General features: G+C 41.5%; 1 protein-coding gene across 1 annotated transcript in view; it reads left to right on the top strand.

Annotated features, from left to right (window-relative positions):
- Positions 1 to 19,958, top strand: part of whrna (whirlin a) — a 133,713-nt gene that overhangs the window by 54,314 nt on the left and 59,441 nt on the right. The window contains exons 2-3 of the mRNA XM_029516036.1: positions 11,256 to 11,474; positions 15,970 to 16,095. Of these exons, the coding sequence (XP_029371896.1) occupies positions 11,256 to 11,474; positions 15,970 to 16,095 (345 nt within the window). The remainder of the gene's footprint in view (positions 1 to 11,255; positions 11,475 to 15,969; positions 16,096 to 19,958) is intronic.

The raw sequence follows: 19,958 nt of genomic DNA, 5'->3' as shown, positions 1-19,958 counted from the left end.
GGGGTTGCTTTGCTGCCTGTGGCACTAGAGGCATTATACATATCAAAGCAGTGAAATGTGTCCCCACGGTGAACGTCTTTGGTTGTTCAGCAGGACAACAACCAAAATCTCATATCCAGGAATACAAAAGAACAGCTGAGAGGGAAGCAATGGACTGTTTTAACCTGCACAGCAATGAGTGCTGACCTAACATCAATCACATGTCAATGGAAGAGAACCCACCAGCAGGACACTGTTCAATGACTCAAAGAAAGGTCTATAGACAGCCAGTGCAACAGCGGACAGTTCACGCAGTATTCTTTGTATAAAAACGGTTAATATATATTTCTGAGAATATTTTGAATTGTTCTGTGTACACTGTGTGTTGTGGTTACATTGATCTTTATATTTATTTTTAGATTTATTTATCACTTATTTTTGTGGAAGCCATCAAAGAGGTTACTGCCTTTCGCCAAGTGCTTGCTCATGGGGGCATTTGTTGGGTCTTTCTAAATAATTTTATAAAGCGTTTGGTCTGCTCAATATGTAAAGTGCCTTGATGTAACTTGGTTATGATTTGGTGCTATATAAATAAATCAGATTTGATTTGATTATAATGGTGTGAAAATTGTCACACAAGCCAACCCCTAAATCTGAGAATAAATGATGTAAATCAAGGTCAAAGACTTTGATAAAAGTGGGTCTCATCAAGGCAGCATCGTGGTTATCTCTTGCCCTACGTTAAGAAGGTTGCGGATTCGGTTCCCAGCCTGGACCTTTCTGTATGGAGTTTGCATGTTCTCCCTGTGCCTGCGTGGTTTTCCTCCCACCGTCCAAAGACATCATATTTGTGTTAACTGGTGACTCTAAATTGTCCGTAGGTCTGAGTGTGAGTGGTTGCTGGTCTCTGTCTGTTTCTGTGTGATAGACTGTGGACCTGTCCAGGCTGACCTCACCCTCACCCAGAGTGAGCTGGGATTGGCTCCAGCACCCTGGTGACCTGGAAACGGATAAGCGGTAGAAGATGAATGGGGGGGGGGGGAGGTCTCATCACCATAAGAACTTGTCCCCTTGTCCACACATTTGAGCGGCAGGATCTCTCTCGTCTCCCGTCTTTGCATGATGCTTCTCACTTAACATGTCTGAGAGCATTTGGTGTATTTCACGTTGATCCTTCCTTATGTTGGGATGCTGGATGCCATTTCAGCTGATGAAATGACTGCAGCACCAGCATGTCTTTAAGGATGAACTGACTATAAAAGACATCCTGTTGCATCTCGGGTGTGTCGTCTGTATCATTAGTCTGGGCTTTGGAGAACTGCTTCTGCAACTGGCTTCAGCAGTCAGCCCTGATAATTATAGTTTGGTCAGTAAAGGAAGGAACTTTTATCTTCCAGTATAATTGATCTTTTAATGTTGGTAGTTAAAGTGATAGTTGTGAGATTGTGCATAAGAATGGGGCCATAGTGCCGAAGAAAAAGTCAGCGTTTGACAGTAAGACACAGGGGTGAAGACATTCAAAGAAAAGGTTTTGTTTATTAACTCTTCAGTGTTTTGTCTGAATTGTCTGAATTATCTGAATCTGGGAGGTTGTCCAAGGGCCCAATAGGGTCAGAAGCATTTAGGGGAGAAGTAACCTATCTGTTCAAGATCCACTGATTTCACTGCTCCCTGCTGCCACAGAGTAGGGAGTGAGGACATTTCTTTACCAGCTGCCAAAACAGCTCATGCTGCTGAAAGCTCACTTAACATGGACAACTAATCTGAGGTTCTGTGTGACTCTTCTGCCTTGGGACACCTAACATTAGCCCACAGTAGCTTGTAAAGGTCTGCCCGCCTTTGGTGCTGTGAGTGCTGCAGCTGGCCTCAGAGCCTGATGGCCCCTGTGGCACCTGCAGTGTGGTGACTGCACAAAACCAGACATGTTCCCACATTATTTTGTTTTAAAAGCTGTTAGTTTGGTCAGATTGTACAAGCATTTGGTCTCGCTTTTGAATTATGTAGTCCTTCAGAGACATACGGCAGACTGTAGAAAACAGTCTCCCATCCTCAGTTTTTAACCTTGTCTGTCTCAAACTGTAAGGTTCCTGCCTGATGACCAAAATGCCACTTTATTTTGCATTTTCCGTGTCGTCCTGCTGGACTTCACTCACCTTAGTAGCAGCTCTATAAAAAGTTTTTTTCTCATTATTTAGGAGAAGCAGTTATATTTTTTGTCTCTGGATGTCCTATAGTGGCTCTATAGAACTTGGTGAAATATGTTTTCATTTTAATGAGGTGTTTGAATGTCGGTGCTCAGGAGTACAGAGATGGCACTGGTTACATAAGGTAAGATTAAATTTACAGTCCCATTTCACTCAAGTGTCTTCCCGCTGAGCAGGAGGGTTAGGGCTTTTGGGGAGTGAATTCATGAGTGTTTTTTTTTTTTTTTTTTTTATTCCAAACATAGCCAGCATGTATGTAATACTAAAGGTGAAAGGGTGAAAACCAATCAGCCCTGCTGATGTTTTAATGTCTTGAAGTTTTCATCTCTCTCATTTATATTTAAGATGTATGTCTTAGCAGAATGCTGCCTTTGTTTGTGTGCAGCTGAGTTGGCATTTGTGTTTGCCTTTGCGTGGTGTGTCTTAATAACAACTTATTAAATGTGCAATTAGCAAGAACAATTAGAGTTGAGGGGTTTCAACTCTGGAACCAAATCATCTGCCTGCAGCAAAGAAGCATTTCCTCTAATTCTCATAAATCCAGCCTTCCAAAGCAGGACCTAAATTGAACCCACATGAATGCAGAGACTGTGTTCCTGAAAATGGCTTTAGGTAGAGCAATGGGGTTTACTTCCGTTTGTTTTGACAACACCCCAATTTTCTAAATTAGCTTTTGCAAAAGAGATGACTACAAACCGATGTAGACAGTTATGGGGCACACATGACTTTTTACCCTGACACATACTCAGTGAATTTGCGGTGAATACTTAAATAAATCTTTCTCAATGTGGACAGATTTAAAAATGTGAATGTGAGCAACACAAGTATCCGTCATTAATTTATCCACCATTTGTGTTTTTGTTTTAAAATTATTGGTACATTTGCTGTATTAATGACTGTTGTTGGTGTTAGTTGTGACTACAGGAGCTCATATTCAGCAGCAAACACGCATCTTATTTTCCTTCACTCGAGGTTTAGTCACTTTAAATGGGAAAAACATGCAATAGTGTTGGGATCCCTCACAGTCACATACTCATGCTCATCTTCTAGCGATTATCTGTTTTCGGGTCACCCTGGGTGTGGGCAGAGTTCACCCTGGACAGGTCACCAGTCCATCACAGGGCCAACACACAGAGACAGCCAGAGACCAACAACCACTCACACTCACAGTCAGACCTACGGACAATTTAGAGTCACAAGTTAACCCAAACATGATGTCTTTGGACGGTGGGAGGAAAACCACGAAAACCGTTTTATGTGAAGTGTGTTTGTGACCACATTTTGTTTTCTATTCACTGAGTGTGTGCCAGCGATTTCTTTGTTTGGGAATTCACAAGAATTTTGTTATTGAAAATAACAAAACTTTTACGGACATTTTTTTTGTATTTTAAATGAAAAAAATTGTTAGACCCTACAGTACTCCTCATTTGTAGTGACTACAGCATTATTCAAGTTTACAGTGCTTTTAAAGTGATTTTTGTGGTCCAGACCACAGATAGGACAGTGTTGTGCTCAATGCGTCCGCCGCCACCCCCCCCCCCCCCCCCTAGCAACAAGTGGCTGAAATGCTGATACTGTTCATTAACCCTTACAAACCGGACATATCAGAAACCTTTTGGGTAAGGAGCAGGTTTGACCCACCCCAAGAATTAATATTAAGTGCCTATTCAAAATTTCAAACCACAGATCTATTTAGAATGATTAAATAGCCTATCTGACATGCAGGATTAACATTTAACATAAGAAATTAAAACCTAACAGCCGTAGTGACTTAAATATGTCTTATTGAATGAATGTTCTGGAACAGTTGGAAATTCACAAAATAACAATTTATAACCACTGCAACCATTAAATGCTGCCCTCATTGCTATATCATAAAATTCAACATTAATTAACACCAAACACAACAAAAAAAGTCTCTGTCTTTCAAAGTTGTCTCTGCATTCAAAGCAGTGGCAGGAGACTTTCCTTGTGTGAAACATGCACACATGTTTCACACATCTGCAGCAGGTTGTCCCTGTTTTGCAGGGCAGAAGTTGCATCGCTTTCTTTTCTGTCCCCTTTCATTGCCTTCTTGTGGGGCTTGATCAGGGCTAGGCTCAGATTGCTGATCAGCCCTTACCATTGCTGCTGAAGCTGCTGTCGCTTTTCACTGCAAGGAGTAACTAAGGCCCTTCTGAGTTCCTCCAAAAAGAATCTCTTCCAGTTCCTCCTGCCCGCCCTCCAGGTTGGCTTCAGCTCAGTCCATATAACAAAGGCGTCGTAGGCAGATAGATCAGTGATATTGTAGAGTAGCACAGGAGGCCAGCGGGCGGTGCTCCTCTTGCAGCTGTACTTGTTACTTCAGGTTATCCACTCCTCCTTTGTTGACATTGTAATCAAGAATGATGGTTGGTTTTGTGTCCTCCCGAGCACTCACCTATGCAGCCTTATGTAATGTTCTCATGAGGGCGACATTCTTGTTCTTCTTTTGCTAATATGAAACAACTGTGGCGTCCTCAGTGAAAGCAAACTTGGAAGAAAACACCTCACTTCACGTTGTTGCAGTCAGAGCGGGGGGCAGCTCCGGTTGTTCCACAGTGCCAACCATTGTGATTTTATTAGTTATAAGTGCCTGGCCAAGCTCATGACAGTTGTTGCATCTTACATTGTGTCCTCTTAGCCGTTCTGTCATCTCTAGAACAACACAAATGTCTGCTTTTTCTCTGGTGCTCTCCCACCTTGCTCCCCACTGTATACTTGCATATTCCAAGCATAACTGGAACGTGCATCACAGACAACCCATAACTAAATTCCATAATTTCCAGGCTTGCTTGGCATGTACTGACAGAAAGGACAGTGACCTGGGAATACACAAAAAGAGGAAACCATTTATCTTTCTATTCAATTTACCTTCTGATTTGTTGAACACCATTTGTTTTTTTTGTTTTTTTTCCCCAGTGGAAACATAATTTCCCTTTTATCTATGGAAGTGCATAAGAAATGACAAATGAAGGGAATAATATGTCAAGCAGTGATTAATTAGCGTAGCAAAAAAAAGACAATCTTTACCTCTGAATGGAGCCAGTCTTTTGTCGACTATTGCCCCAGGACCAGCATTGTACATGAGAGGCAGCCGTTCCATCTACTTGTCCCAGACATCCCTGATTGCTGCCAATTTGTCTGTAGCATGCCGTGCAGTTCTTGTGTCACGATTGTCAAATCTGAGCACTGCCGATATGGTACGGAACATGTCCAGGGTCATGGTGGCTCGAAATATTGGTCCTCCGATTTAGGCGTTCCACAGACTAGAAGCAGCCTCACCTTGTGACCTGTACACAACAGCCAGTATTAGAAGTCCCATGAAGTCCCATGTAAGCATGCAGGTCAGTCTCATCCATGGTCTTCCATTCTTCACCAGACCTTTTCGCCCCCTCCATGTTTGTCATTTCAATGACAATTTTTCCATTGCTGAAGGGATGTCAGATGCATGGGAGGTGGCCAGTCTTGTGGGTCCTGGCGTCATTCTAATGACATTTTTCGCTTCCATCCTGCCTACAGTTCGGTGTGGAATTGAAGACCAAGAGAGATTGTTTTATACTATTGTTTTTGGACATAAATGTCTCCCTTGCTGCCTGCTCCTATCCATCAGATTCATCTTCATCTGAGGGGCTGTGATCAGAGGTTTCCTCCACATTATCCTCCTGCTCTGACACATCCTCCTACAAGTCACTGTCAGCTTCCTCATTTTGGAAGAACTGATCAAGGAGGGCCTCTTGTGTAGTGAGTCTTGTAGCCATGGTCTCAATCACTTGAATGGCCTTGAGACTGTCACAACAGGTGACAATCTCAAGGCCCCCCCTTGAACTCTGTGACCTCTGTCCCACAGAAAGCACACACAGACATCAGCTGTAGAGTTTCACAGTCACATGCCCTAAAACCACAATTTTCCTTGGTTTGGACACTGGTGGAGCTAAAATCCATCTGAAGAGGTACATGTTCGTACTCGGTGTGCAAAAATGGGGTCACTTTAGGAAATGTCATCAAATTTCAGGCTAGAAGAATGATTTTTAGTCTATTATTCCTGCTGTCAAATGTCAAAACGGGTCAAATTTCCTCCAGCTACTCCGGTTTCCTCCCACCAAAGACATCAGGTTTGGGTTAACTGGTGACTCTGAATAATCTGTGGGTGTGAGTGTGAGTGGTTGTTTGTCTGTCTGTCTCTGTGTGTTGGCCCTGTGATGGACTGGTGACCTGTCCAGGGTGACCCCACCCTCATCCAGAATGAGATGGGGTCGTCCCCCCCCCGCCCCCCGTGATCTGGAAATGGAAAAGCGGTATAAGATGGATGGATGGATGAATGGATGGACATCTGATGAGTCCAGTAAACATTTTTCAGAAATCGTGAGCATGGCTTCGATAAGGCAGGCTTACCCCACCTGTACCACTCTGTCTTTCACTGGCAGCAAGTGGATGTATGATATATCTCATCTGAATTAAAGGGAAAACCTGAAGAATGAGTGGAAAAAGAGTATGCCATTACCCTCGCATCAGCAGGGAGAGGATGAAAATAATAAGAATGACATGCCATGACTTTGACCTTGATAGTCACCAGACCTCAGTCAGTTCTCACCTACGGGAGAATTTGGGCAGGGCTCTTTCCCATCATCAAAACTTGTAACCACAGAACATCTTTTGATGTGTGTCTTCCAATACAGTTTAGACTTGTAAAATCAAACCACTCTATTCATTTGTATATATTGATATATGTATGTGTGTATATATATGAAAAATGAAATGCATAATCAAAGCTGATGGATAACCCAGTGTTAACTCTAACAGAGCATCTTCTGCAGAGATGAGAGGGCATTTTTGCAGCACTCCCATCAATCAGATAAAGTGGCTTTATGGGAGCCACTTAGAGTAAAAGTCAAATGACAGCTGCCTTACAGTTTGCCAAACAACATTTAAAGGACTCTGAGCGCACAAGAAGGATGATCTTCTGATCTGATGTGACAAAAAGTGAATCTTTTGGGCTAAACTCCAAGCACTATGAACACCAGGTACTGCTCATCACCTGAGTACCGCTGTCCTTACAGTGAAGCTTCTCAGTCTCAGGGACAGGGAGAATTAATGCAACCACAGCAGTCCTTGAATAAATCCCGGTGTAGAATGCAGACAACCACGGTTCAGCTCACAGCACAATTCCGTGCATGTGAAGCACACAACCGAGAAAGGTTTCAGACCAAGTGGGACTGTCCTTGCAGCCAAAGGTCAGGCTTTGGAGAGATGGCCCAGCGTCTTACAGAACCAGAGAAGATCTGCCAGGAAGAATGGGATAAACAGCCTAAATCCAGGTGTTGAAAGCTGATGGAAACAAGGAGAGACCTGAAATTGCTGCCAAATGGGACTTTTACAAAGTGCTAAATTAATATAATTATTCTTTGTAATTGAGAGATATCAGTTTGGATTTTGGATAAAGTGTAATTACCATCCATAATTATGTGTTTTTGCCATTGTCATTATTGGTTTTGAGTGTAATGTAAAAAATTCCAGTTTTTGCAACGGGTAAAACTCAAGACCCAATTGCAGTATGACAAAGGAAGGATTCCTTTTGTCTCTTTTTTTAAGGCAAGACAGCAGCACAGGAAAATACGCAGGATGAATCTAGAGTCTCTGACAGGCGGATCTTGTGCAGATGAGCGGGGAATGCAGAAGTCGGGCTTGCATTTGCTGGAAGCCAAAGACAGTTTGTGCCAGGGTGCAGGTAAACACAACGCAGTCTAGTCCTTCACTACCTGACACAAAGAAGTCTAGATCTTTGCAGGCAGAAGATCAGAACCAGTGGCAAGGGTTCGATCCAGCTGAACCTCCAGGGAGGAAACACAGACAGGGAGCAGGCAAAGTTGGAGGTCAGGTTCAGAAGGCAGGATTGTTTACCAGAGCAGAGATGAGGCAGGCTTGTCGGGAGCAGCCAAGGTCAGCAACGAGGGATTCATCAGGGGATGACTGTGAGAGAGCTTTACATGGTATCAAGAACAATCTGGCAGAGTGTGTGAGGAGTAGCAGATTATTTATGCTGGGCAGGCTGCTGATAATCTAGTGAAGGTGACTGGGCCGACGAGCAGGGCAGAGTCAGGTGAAGACAGGTAAAACCTGGCACAGATTGTTACAGCTTCATCCATTCACAGTTAAGGCTCATATGGTCTCAGACTATTGGAGCCTAAAGTATTTTATATGTTGTGAGTATCTAGTGAAAATATATCTTCTGTCTAATAATTACATCCATTCAGCTTGAAAGCAAACATTTGTGTGGTCGTGTTACATGTCTGCATATCAATACATGAGAGAAGCCAATGATTTCTATTCATGGCTTTTTGGAGATTTAGCTCAGAGTTCGCATCACAATTTGGGCTATTTAATAGACTCTTTGCATAAACAGGCTTTAGTTTAAATCTTCATGCCTCATATCAAGTTTTGTATGCTATAATTTTCCTGACGGTGGCTACCTTTTAAACCTCCTACAGGATATGACCAGGCATTTCTAAGTCATGGAACTGGGTGGTCTCCACCTCTTTGCTGCTTTGTGTAGTCAGCTTTTTGTGTATGAAATGGATTGCCAAGACTCTCATGATGGCGTATAGTTTTTTTTTTTTTTTTTGTTTGTTTGTTTGGGTTTTTTTTTCTGCAGCATCATATGAAAGCAGCTTACCTGCCATTGCCGTTTCCTATTATGCTTTGCGCTATCTTCCAATATTTTGCAGGACAGTTTGTTCTGATTGCAGGCAGAGCCCATTCCTCGCTGGCCCAGTGTCACAATCAGCACTTTTCACCAGGGACAATATATTAGGACCATTGCACCACGGCTGCTTCTTCAATTACCTCTGTTTCTTATTCACAGGATGGGGTGAACTGTTAAACCAGCTGCCCTCCCTCGGCCGCCTCCATTACCCTCCATCTTTCCTTTTCTCCTTCGGTGTCATGTTGCCCTAACTCCTGGCACTCCTGTTTCTCATTGCTTCTTAACACTTCTCATTTTGGCTTGTGCCTCCATTTCCCCCAAATGCAGTTAAGTTTTTTTTTTTTTTTTTCCCCAGAACAGCCCTTGCCATGATACCGCCCTGTTTACAACTATAAATCACACTGATGCTATTTAACTGGTGGGAACAGTTTCTTAAAGACAAACTGTAGCCGTTATAGCTGTGTCCCAGTTCCATATTAATAGTGTGCTGTACGTCCCACATACTTCAGCTCATGCTGTTTTTGCTGATATTTGTACAATAAATAAATAGTTTACCATTTCACACAAAAGAAAAATTAATTCAGGTGTTAACGGATGTCAGACTAGTAGGTGAACTATGAAAATATTCACTACTTTAACTTTTGTTTTCTGCAGTCCTTCCTTTGTGCTGTCTCTCCACTTTCCACATTTTTTTTTTCCCCCCCAAGAAATATTCTTTCGTTTTGCTCCATGTGCCGCATGTTCATTTTGAAAAGACTGCAGTCTGGATTACTTGGCCCCCCTCAGGTGATGAAAGTGGATATGGATATATATATATATATTACATGGACTGCCTCCTCAATGCTGTCAGAATTTTGACAGTGTAATAAAATCGGGAAGACAAGCTGTTATATTTTTTGACTTCACACTTTGTGATTTTGTGTGCCTTTTTGTTCGTGCGTGTGTGAGTAAAGTGCGCCGACCCTCTGTTGTCATCTGAGTTCTTCAGTTGTGCATCAATGCTGCCCATACAGAGCAGCAAGGTGGAAGTATCGTCGATCATGAAATGGATTCACCTCGGTCATCGTGCTCATGGTGATGGACATCACTGGTTGGAGCATAGATTAGTCGGCATCATAGCAGAAACATCTAGAAGTTCCTTGTAGAAAATAGAGGAAAGATGGCTGATGGGTTGTTTGTGATCCACTGAAGAAGGGCACAAAACTGCGTTTTTGTTTACTTGCCAGGTTTGCTTTGACTTCACAGATACAATGAGTTTTTTTTTTTTTCCAAGTCAGCACTTTTTGGCTTATTGAATGGATTTAAATAAGAAACGTAAACAGATTACAGCCTGAAACAGGCATTTTACTGTTACAAGGATAATCACAGTGCGCAGAAAGTTAAGTTAGTTTAGCAACGTTGATCCAAGTGGCACACATTGAAAGGAAGAGGCTGCAGTAGATTGTGAGGGTGACAACAATGCCCTCTGTCACCATCACAATCTGGAGAAATTATTTCCTGATCCAGTGGTTTTTCAGGATGCCAAGCAATTAGACCACTTACAGTTACTTTATTTTACATTTGATTTGATAGTCACCTCCCTGTTGGATTGTCACACGGTTTACCTTGGATCTCATCAAATCTCACCTCAAAAATCACTAATCATGTCCAGAGAATACGATTATGTAGTCACACCTTTTTGGATGTTACACTGAACGGTATTTTGATTTCAGTTTTTGAGCTGCGTACACACCCTAAACTACACCTTTCAAATCCTTAGACCATTTCTTTCAAAACTCATGACTTGAAAAGTGAAAGCATTATACCCTGGTGAGGGCACGGTCTTGCAGTAACGCCAGTCTAAAATTCAGCAACGTATGTGATCTTGTTCAGTCCGAGATTAAAGCAGAGGTCCTGTCTGTTAGTGGAGCACAAGGACTGTTTGATCAACCCACAGTTTGATTTCTGCAGACCTCTGGGAATACATTGATCTGCAGAGGGATTGCATGAACAGCAAGCGATCAGAAGGCAATGAGGCACAGCCAACAGCAATTTTCACTAGAAATGTGCTTGTTGTTGTGTGTTGTGCTCGGTCATTTCGGGGGGTTTAGATGGTGGAGAAGCTTGAAAAAATTGGTATCTTTTCTATAATCTTTAATTTTCTGCCAAATACCTTTCTCTGCTTGTTTTGGTATTGTGCCTCTTTAATATTCATTACTCTAACCTCCATGTTTGTGCCCATGCATTCAAGTATGTGGGAGTATGCTATGGCTTCATAAAATCAAATTACATAGATTAGAATGTTGATTTATATGTCGTCACTGCTCTTTGAAGATGATCTCTCTCTCTCTCTCTCCTCTCCTCCTTCCTAGGTGCTGAAGGGCAGTAAAAAGCTTTGTCTCTCTGTGCGTTCAGTTGGGCGAATTCCTGGTGGTTATGTCACCAACCATGTTTATACCTGGGTTGACCCTCAGGGTCGGAGTGTGTCTCCTCCTCCTGACCTGACTGAGCACCGCAGTGCGACCCTGAGGAGAAACGACAGCCAGCGGCGCAGCAACATGCAGCTTCTGCAGGAGGGAGACGAGAAGAAGGTGAGGTTTGGTGTGGAATGCAAAACAATGGATCAGCTTTTTCAATGCCTCCTTTTTTTGACGCAAATCTCACTTTTATCGTCAGAGAAATAATATTAGAGGAATCATTTCAATACATTTTCAATTAAATGTCTATCATTTTGGAAGATAATTCATACTTAGAATTCCAATTCCTTTATAGGTGGCCATGACATAAATACATTCAAAACATTTGCACTCCTTGTTCTCCCTCATTTTCACTCATTAAGCACATTTGCAGTTACTACTGTTAAATTACTTGCAAATGAAATATTCATGAATAGAAAAAAAGCAAGTTATATTAAGCTGAGCCAAAGTAAGCAATGGAGTCTAAAAGTGTTTCACGTATACATCCCAACTAGAAATTATCCTAGAAAATGATACAACTTTCTTTAAAATTGCTGAATAAAAGATTGCTTCTCTAACAGGCATCACACTGTCCCTCCACTTGACTATACATGCAGCTCATCAACTACTCTCACTCAGGAATGGCAGCAGCATTTTTTTGTGAGTGACTTGCTAATTTTTTTACATATAAACTTAAATCAGAGGGAAGACGCCCATAATTTCAGTCACTGATATGGTCATTTTTATATGTATGAAAAACTTCTGTTGTTTTCAGATATGACCGTTCCGTTCCTAACCCTTCCTGAATATTTGAACTTTATCTATCATTTACAGAATCTTGCTTCTATCAAATAAGCAACTCGCAGCTTTAAATAGATTTTAAAGTGGAAACAGAAAACTTTTCAATTTCACCCTTCCTTTCTTTTCCAAGACGTATTATTGGTAGAAACGAGATCTCAATGTGGGTACTGCTATCAGCCTGGCTCTTGTCAAAACGACTGTAGCCCAATATGAAGTAGAAACCATAGCCTTAGTGCTTAAAACACCTGACTGTATGAACAAGTATGGAGATGACAAGTCTGGTAGAAATAAATGAATCTGAATCATCAGGGCATCAGGACTACTCAGGAAATGTTACAGTGGCTGTAAAATGTCAGCAGGCTTTTAGCCGCCAACACTGGGCTGCATGCATGTTCTGGCTCCTTTTGGGCTACTGGGTTTGTACAGCTAGAAGTTTTTGCTCCATCTGCATCTCAAATAACTGGGTAAACAAACACAAGCACTCTTTCTATTTGGCTGTGCAATGCCAGACCCACTTCTTTTGTCAGTCAAGCCAAGCCCTCTTTGTCTCAGAAGCTTTCACACTCAGAGGCAGACAAAATGGCTGATTGAGGAAGTGAGGCTTTTTAGGAACCATTAGACGCTCCAATTGTATCTCAGTTCTGTTGCCATTATTAAATGGTTCAATAAAAATACTGGTCTATTGCCACTTTGAAGAGCTTCTATACTTTGGAAGGTCAGAAAGTTATGTAACCAATGGTTCCAACATGGCTGACCAGGCTGACTGTGATAGACGGGGAGAGTAGAAATAAATGATGATAGTGAGACTCAGACAAAGTACGCTGAAAAAATATACAATAACAGTAATTGGGCCTTAACTCCTGCAAAACTCCACCCTCTCACCACCTCAGGCCTCACAGGGAAGGAGCTGACAGAGCTGTTTAAAAGATTTATTGCACGAGAACTTTCAATTTCTCAGCTGCTGAAAGCTTCACATTAATCTTGACTGCTTCAGCTACATTAATACAGGCTACAGTTAATGCCATGCAGATAAGGTTTTAAAAATATTAGTACTCTAGACAGTTTGTCTGTTATGGATTCTATACTCCAGTTAATACTTATTTCCTATTTCAGTGAATGTGTAATTTAGAAGAAAAAGAGGCGACACCGGTCCTGTCTGATGTTTTGTTGACATGTGAAGGGGGAGTTGTCAGGTAGATGGCGTTAACCTGAAGAGAATACATGACATCTGAACTTTTAATTTCCCCTTTCTATTGCGATGACCCTCAAAAAACTGTGCTCTGCATTCGACAAACTGCAAGACAATTTCTTTCCGGCACAAAAAACTGCCACTGATTACATTTTTATACTGCAGCTGATGAGGGCCATCATGTGTCAAACTGGAAAGGACAGCCTGTTGACGCTCTGCAGTCTGCTCAGCAAACGTGTTTGGGAAAGAGTTGAATCACGTCCCACAAGCTGCTTCACATCTGCAATAAAAGCATTCAAAGTCCTGTCACGTCAGTTGAGATGAGGCTGACGCTACATTTATGTCTGCGGTGCTTTGATTCCTAGAGACGCTGTCCAAAGCTGCCTCCTCTGCATGGACTGTCTTTCATTGTAGTTACAGGTGATGCTCCTGACTTTAATGACATACTGTAAGATGTTTATACACACAATGTTAATTTCATTACAGTTCATCCTATCTGTCATCAAATTCTCTTGTCCATCCCAAAGAGGAGCTCTGTGAATTTTGCCACAGATTCAGTAGCTTACAAATATTGGACCACTGGGAGATTCATGTTGTATTGAATCGATTCCATGATAACAGCTGATGCCAGGGAATACTATGAGCCCTAAAAGCTGCTTTGTGCTGCCAATAAAAGATGGATGAGCCTGGTAATTTACACTATTCTCCATAAATGTCAAAGGGAACGCAAATGCCTCCATTTTCTGACTGAGCACTGGCTTGCCTCAGTCAGCAAACAATTACTAAAGGACAGCGGCACTACACGCACCCAATGAAAGTTAGATTTCTGTGCCAGATGCCAAACCCACAGAAGCAGGAATTTAAGAACAGCCATTGTTTCACAGAAATATTTGCATGTCATGTTTGGGTTTCCAGGGTCCAACTGATTTTCTTTTTCAATCTTGGCAAGACACAACTGTATAAGATCAAACCCAGGAATGAAGGGCCTGGTCACGTTGAAGGAAAAATACACTTTTCTTTCAAAATGTACATATTTTGGAAATGCTGAGTTTTCCAAAGTAAGCCATTAGTAAATGGCAGAGGTGGGATTTTTTTATTATTATTATTTTTTTAATATGCATGCCAGGGCAACCTGTTCATGTCTTTGAGACTATGTTTCAATTCTACGAGATAAATGACTGCAAGTATAGATTTGGGAATCACCAATATGTGTCATCAACAATGAGGACTCTGACATTCATGGATTACTGATATAATGGACTGGGACGGTCCAGGAGCAAAGCAAGTATCTGCAGAGTTTCATGGAGTCGATGCTGTGAGCCAGAGGCAAAGACGAGTAGATTATACCTGCCATTGCCAGTGGGTTCAAATATTGTAAGGAATTGTTCTGACAAATGACTCCTTCATCAGACTGTAGCCTCCAGATAAGAACAAGTTTTTTAAAGGCTTTAATAGATCAAGTCATGGAAGGAAAGGTCAGATCTTCATCTGTTTTACTGTGAAAATGACTATCAGTCATTTTTTATTGTCTGAAGAAATCACCTTCTAAAATCTATTAAGAAACAGGAAGATGACGTTCCAGCTCTAATGACTCTAACTTCCATTTATATGTATTTGTGGTATTTGAGACTTTCCGTGATTCCTCCATAGAAAGACACCACTGCATGCTGCCTCTGTGATGAGCAATTTCACCTTGAACAGAGCCTAAAAGTCTGAGAAGCAGACTTTATTGATGCAGTGCATCAAGGTCAGATCCTCTCCTGTATGTCAAGTGCTGCTCCAGTTCCTTTTTAGAGTGATATGTCAGGCTCATTTCACTGTGAAACACATCATTCTTCACTTGGTAAAAGCCAATTGATTTGAATTGAATCTCATTTGTGCAGAAGATCAGAAAAGTGGGAGTGGACGGTGTCATTAATCCCTGAGGATTTGGTTATATCTTCACTCCCTAATCTAAGTGATGGATTATCAGCAAATTGATACTTTATTACGGACTCATAGTAAAGGTCACTAAAGTCACTAAAACATGTGGCATATAACTACAACATATATGGTGAAAAAAACGTTTGGGCTTTGCTTGCCTTTTTGGAACAAAGCCTCTGTACATTCAACCCAAAGCTGTTTGTCCTCAAGAGAGGGGAAGCGTTTTGAATGTAAATGGTAGAGTTGAGCTGCTGGATAGATGCCATTACATCTAAATACAGCAGTGTGTATGCTCAACTGCTGGCTTTCCTTTGAATTATGCTACATTTTTGTGGCATGTGGCAACTGTACAAATAAGGATTGTTTTTTTTGATTGAAGATGAGCCTTTAACAAACTAATTGACCTATTCCAACCATCATTCCTCCAGTCAGGACATATTCCGCCTCCTCATTACTAACCACATTTAAGTAGTTCCTGATATTCTTTATTATCTGCCCACAAATCCGGGCTCAGAGCAGGGCTGTCATTTTCTCTGTGCATTGTGTTTCACATCTCCATTTCACAGTGAACCGATCAACACCACAGAAAATCTGGCAGCCTGTCAAGCAACACAATTGAGACTGCAAATATAATTTTCAAATGATGGTACTTAAGGCGAACTTGGTTCAGAGTGTCGACGATATTTAACTCTGTTTCTGTTTTCTGTTTTTTAACAGGTCAACTTGGTTTTGGATGACGGCCGCTCTCTCGGGCTGATGATCCGGGGCGGAGCAGAATATGCTTTGGGTATTTACATCACTGGAGTGGACCAGGGATCTGCAGCAGAGTGTGGAGGGCTCAAGGTATGGCTTTGGCCTCACATAGGTTCACTCTGATCGGCTATCTAAAACCCTGAACAGTTTAGATTAGATGGTTCTTTGCTGATAAATCAGTTGGGGGATCAGCGCATTGCAACTCTCTCTCCCTTTCACTCTCTTTAGACAGAGCTGGACTGAGACGCTCAGAGTCAGATGAGTCAAAAATAACTGAACTACAGATGGACAACAAACAGCATATCAACAATTAACAACCAGTCCAAAAAAAAAACAAAACACCTTAAAACCACAGAGCAACTTCATAAAACATACCCCACTCTTCTTAGACACTTGTCACTAACTGCAACACAATTAAATGGTACCATCGGAGCAACAACAAAGTCACAACCCCTGGTACTCTCAACATGGCACCAACAGGCTATTTGCAGTAAAATGGGAAATATATAATTCAGTAATCAGGGCCGGAGCACTCAACAGTGTGAGAGACCTAATAACATAATCAGAGTCGTGCCCTGAACACGTCAATGTGTCATTACTGAGTCAGACCTTATAGACAACGCCTCATAATCATCAAACTCCACCTTCCACTTTCAGCCAAATGATTTCACTCAGTATCATCATTTGGCACTAACGGGTAACTTAGGAACTTAACTGAAATGTTAAATTACCCTGATTCCTAAAAAAAGTAATCTGATTACATTTTTGGTATGGGAGTACTTTAATATACTTATAATTATATTATAATTTCCAAGCAGTGATTAAAGTTATGACTCCAAATAACAATATGTTACTACTGTGTTACATTGTGACCCGAGAGACTGCAGTGTTACTTCATGTGGACTGTAAGGAGAAGCCTTTTTTATCCTTGAGGTCTCATGTACATGACATCACACAAATGTGCGTGCGCTGTGATCAACACTGGCTGCTGTAAAAAACATGAAGGAAGAATAGAAATGTGCTTTCAACAGTTGAAAGTAACACAGCCATTTTAAGTTTGCCTCAGTCAAACAACAACAACAACAAAAACATTCTTGTCCAGTGTCAGCTAATTGGAGGCACCAAGACTTTTCAACCATAAAAAATTCCACATCAAATTTAATGAAAGGGCAGAACAGCAGCTTAACAAAAGAAATTCTGCTACAAAGAGCGAGTTCCATTGGTACTAGTGAAGACTGGCATTGTTCTTTTTTTGATCTGGAATATTAAAGAAAAACAAAGGCTTTGTTAGTAAAGTGGTGAGCATACCCACTCAGTATGCAGGAGACCTGGGTTCTATTCCCTGACAAGAAACTCCAACCACAAGGCGCTCGCTCATGGTCCCAAGCCTGGATAAATGGAGGGTTACATCAGGAAGGGCATCCAGCGTAAAACTAACCAAATCAATCATGCAAGTTGCAGGAAGCTGACTTGCTGTGGCGAGCCTGAACAGGGAAAAGCTGAAAGAAGAAAATAAATAAGTCAAAAGACATGACGCCACACAGTGGACACTCATAACAGGAAGTCCAACATACACTGTCCAGTCTGCCACAAATTTTATACATGTTTAGATTCCCATCCTTTACACTTCTACGTGTCCATAGCGAGTCAGACTCAGAGCGTCAACTGCTTCTTACAAACGTTGTCGGATTGATGTGATTTTCAACAGGCTGTCTACACTACAACATAACATAATTTGTGGGTGTGCTCACTGGCGCCACGTAGTGGATACTGGCACTGGCACCCACGCTGCTCCCAGTGAAATGTTTTCAGTGTTAATGGTTGGGAGTGAGTCCAGGGGGCATCCAAGTTGCCAGGGGTGTGAAGGCCTATTCAACGCAGCTTGCAGCTTAAAAAATTTTGCAATTTCTCAACTTTTTGTATTAAATAAAAGAGAGCAATAATTCTGTTTTGCCGCTGACCTACAACTCGGAGTATAATTCACTCTCTCTCACTCTAAAAAACAGGCGTCTTTGACCTGTGATGAAATTACCTTTGAAAGAATTTTTCAGCGATCCTGCCACAAAAGCATTGCTGTCTCCAAATTCTTCTGATTCACCAAGTGGGCCGTCAAAATAGTTGTTTCAAGGTGTTTGAACTTGAAAAATTAGAAGGCCCAATTGCTATTTGGCGGATTGATGCTTTACTTCCTTTAAAATGGACAATGTGGCCTTCATTGTTTGTGTTGAGGAAATCAAATCAAATAAAATATTTATAAAGCACCAAATAATAGCAAAGTTAGTCAAGGCACTTTTTAACAACTCCATAAAGACGTTGGTCTCGGCCTGCTGTATGACCCAACAGATCCCTCCAAGAGCAAGCACTTGGCCAAAGTGGCAAGGAAAAACTTCCTTGAAGAGGCAGAAAACCTTGGGCAGAACCGGGCTCAGGGATAAGGGTTAGGGTTAAGAGGTTAAGAGAGGGAGAGATGGGGGGGGCAGAAAGAGGAGCAGAGGCAGTGAGAGCGAGCGTGAAAGAGAGGAGTGCAGACTCATGGGCTGGACAGAGAACAAAAACAGGAGGAGAGAAGATTTTATCATTTAGGGATTCCATTGTATTCTTATTGTTATTATTGAAATGACATAGCATTATTCACAGTGGGAGATAAAAAAAAATTATAAATGAATTAGAATTTTTACACCATCAATAAGGAGTCAGCACTTCTTAAAGCATTTTCAAAAACAAATCAGTGTCCTCCAAATATTTAGGGGCTGTCTATTGCTTTTGTTGTTATTTTGATAAGGAGAGAAGTAAAGACAATATGACATTTTCAGTTTAACTAACACATCATATATCTGACTTAGTGACATTTTATCTGCTTTACAGATATTAACCAGGTACACACTTATGTTAATTTTAGATTGTAAGGGATCCATTTCTGTAGAGCAGAGCTTTGTCTGCTCTCCTTATAGATGGGTTTGTCATGGTGACATGGCAACCGAAAGTGAATGAGGTTTCACGTCTCCTCCCCAGAGCTCTTCATCTCATGCCTGTTAGTGCTCAGACCATCAACCAGCCAATTACACGGGCACCTATTATAGAGGACCCACACAGGCGCACACACTCAGCCATGCATCTCAATGTGAGGTGTTGTTAGTAACTATTATTAAAAGCAGAAAGAAAGGAAAGACAGGAGGTGGAGGAAGTTTTAATGTACCATGATACGACATGGGCTTTCCTTGTTGCTTTTCCTGCTTCACCCTTCAATTTGTTTTCTTGACTTCATATGTATAATATTGAGGTTCTGAAAACTGTCAAACCTGAGTTTCCAGAGCTTAAATGTTTTTTTTTTTTTTTTTTTTTTTTTTGGTTGTTGTTGTGTTTTGCCCTAGTTCTTCCTTTCTTTTTTCTGGATTGGTGCCCTAAAGCCATGTATTCATACATGTCGCAATTTAGAAATACTGAAACAAGTAGGAAATGGTGGGCTTTTTAGTGCATGCAAGCACATTCAAACTCACATCCTGTGGGTAAAAGAAACAAACCTATGAATGAGGCACATGGTCCTGTCTGCCTGTCTACCCAGGGTTTTTTTTTTTTTGATGCTTCAGTGAACACCAGGCTTCACCTACAGCAGAATGGCTAGCCACCGTCTCAATGGAATGATAGGACCAGCCAACAAAAGTGCACAGCAGTTGACAACCTCCCACATTCACAGACACAGACGCTTTTGTGTGTGCACACTCAAGTGGGTGGGCAGGAAATTATTGTACAAAAATTAGCCTCTGTATTTAAAATTCTCAGACATGGCAGCCATTACAATGGGTCAGGAACGTATCTATATAGAGCCTCTCCAAGGAGCTAATTATTCTGCAAAGCTCTCTCTGTTGAGGGCAGTAGCATGGTCACGGTTTATTTCTTGGATTGCAAGTGCCTGAGGCAAGATCATTAAAATATGTGCCCAGTAAATAAAGTCC

Source organism: Echeneis naucrates, chromosome 12, assembly GCF_900963305.1.
Source record: "Echeneis naucrates chromosome 12, fEcheNa1.1, whole genome shotgun sequence".
NCBI lineage: Eukaryota > Metazoa > Chordata > Actinopteri > Carangiformes > Echeneidae > Echeneis > Echeneis naucrates.
Note: the sequence above shows the minus strand (reverse complement) of the source record. Positions and strands in the feature narration are given on the sequence as shown.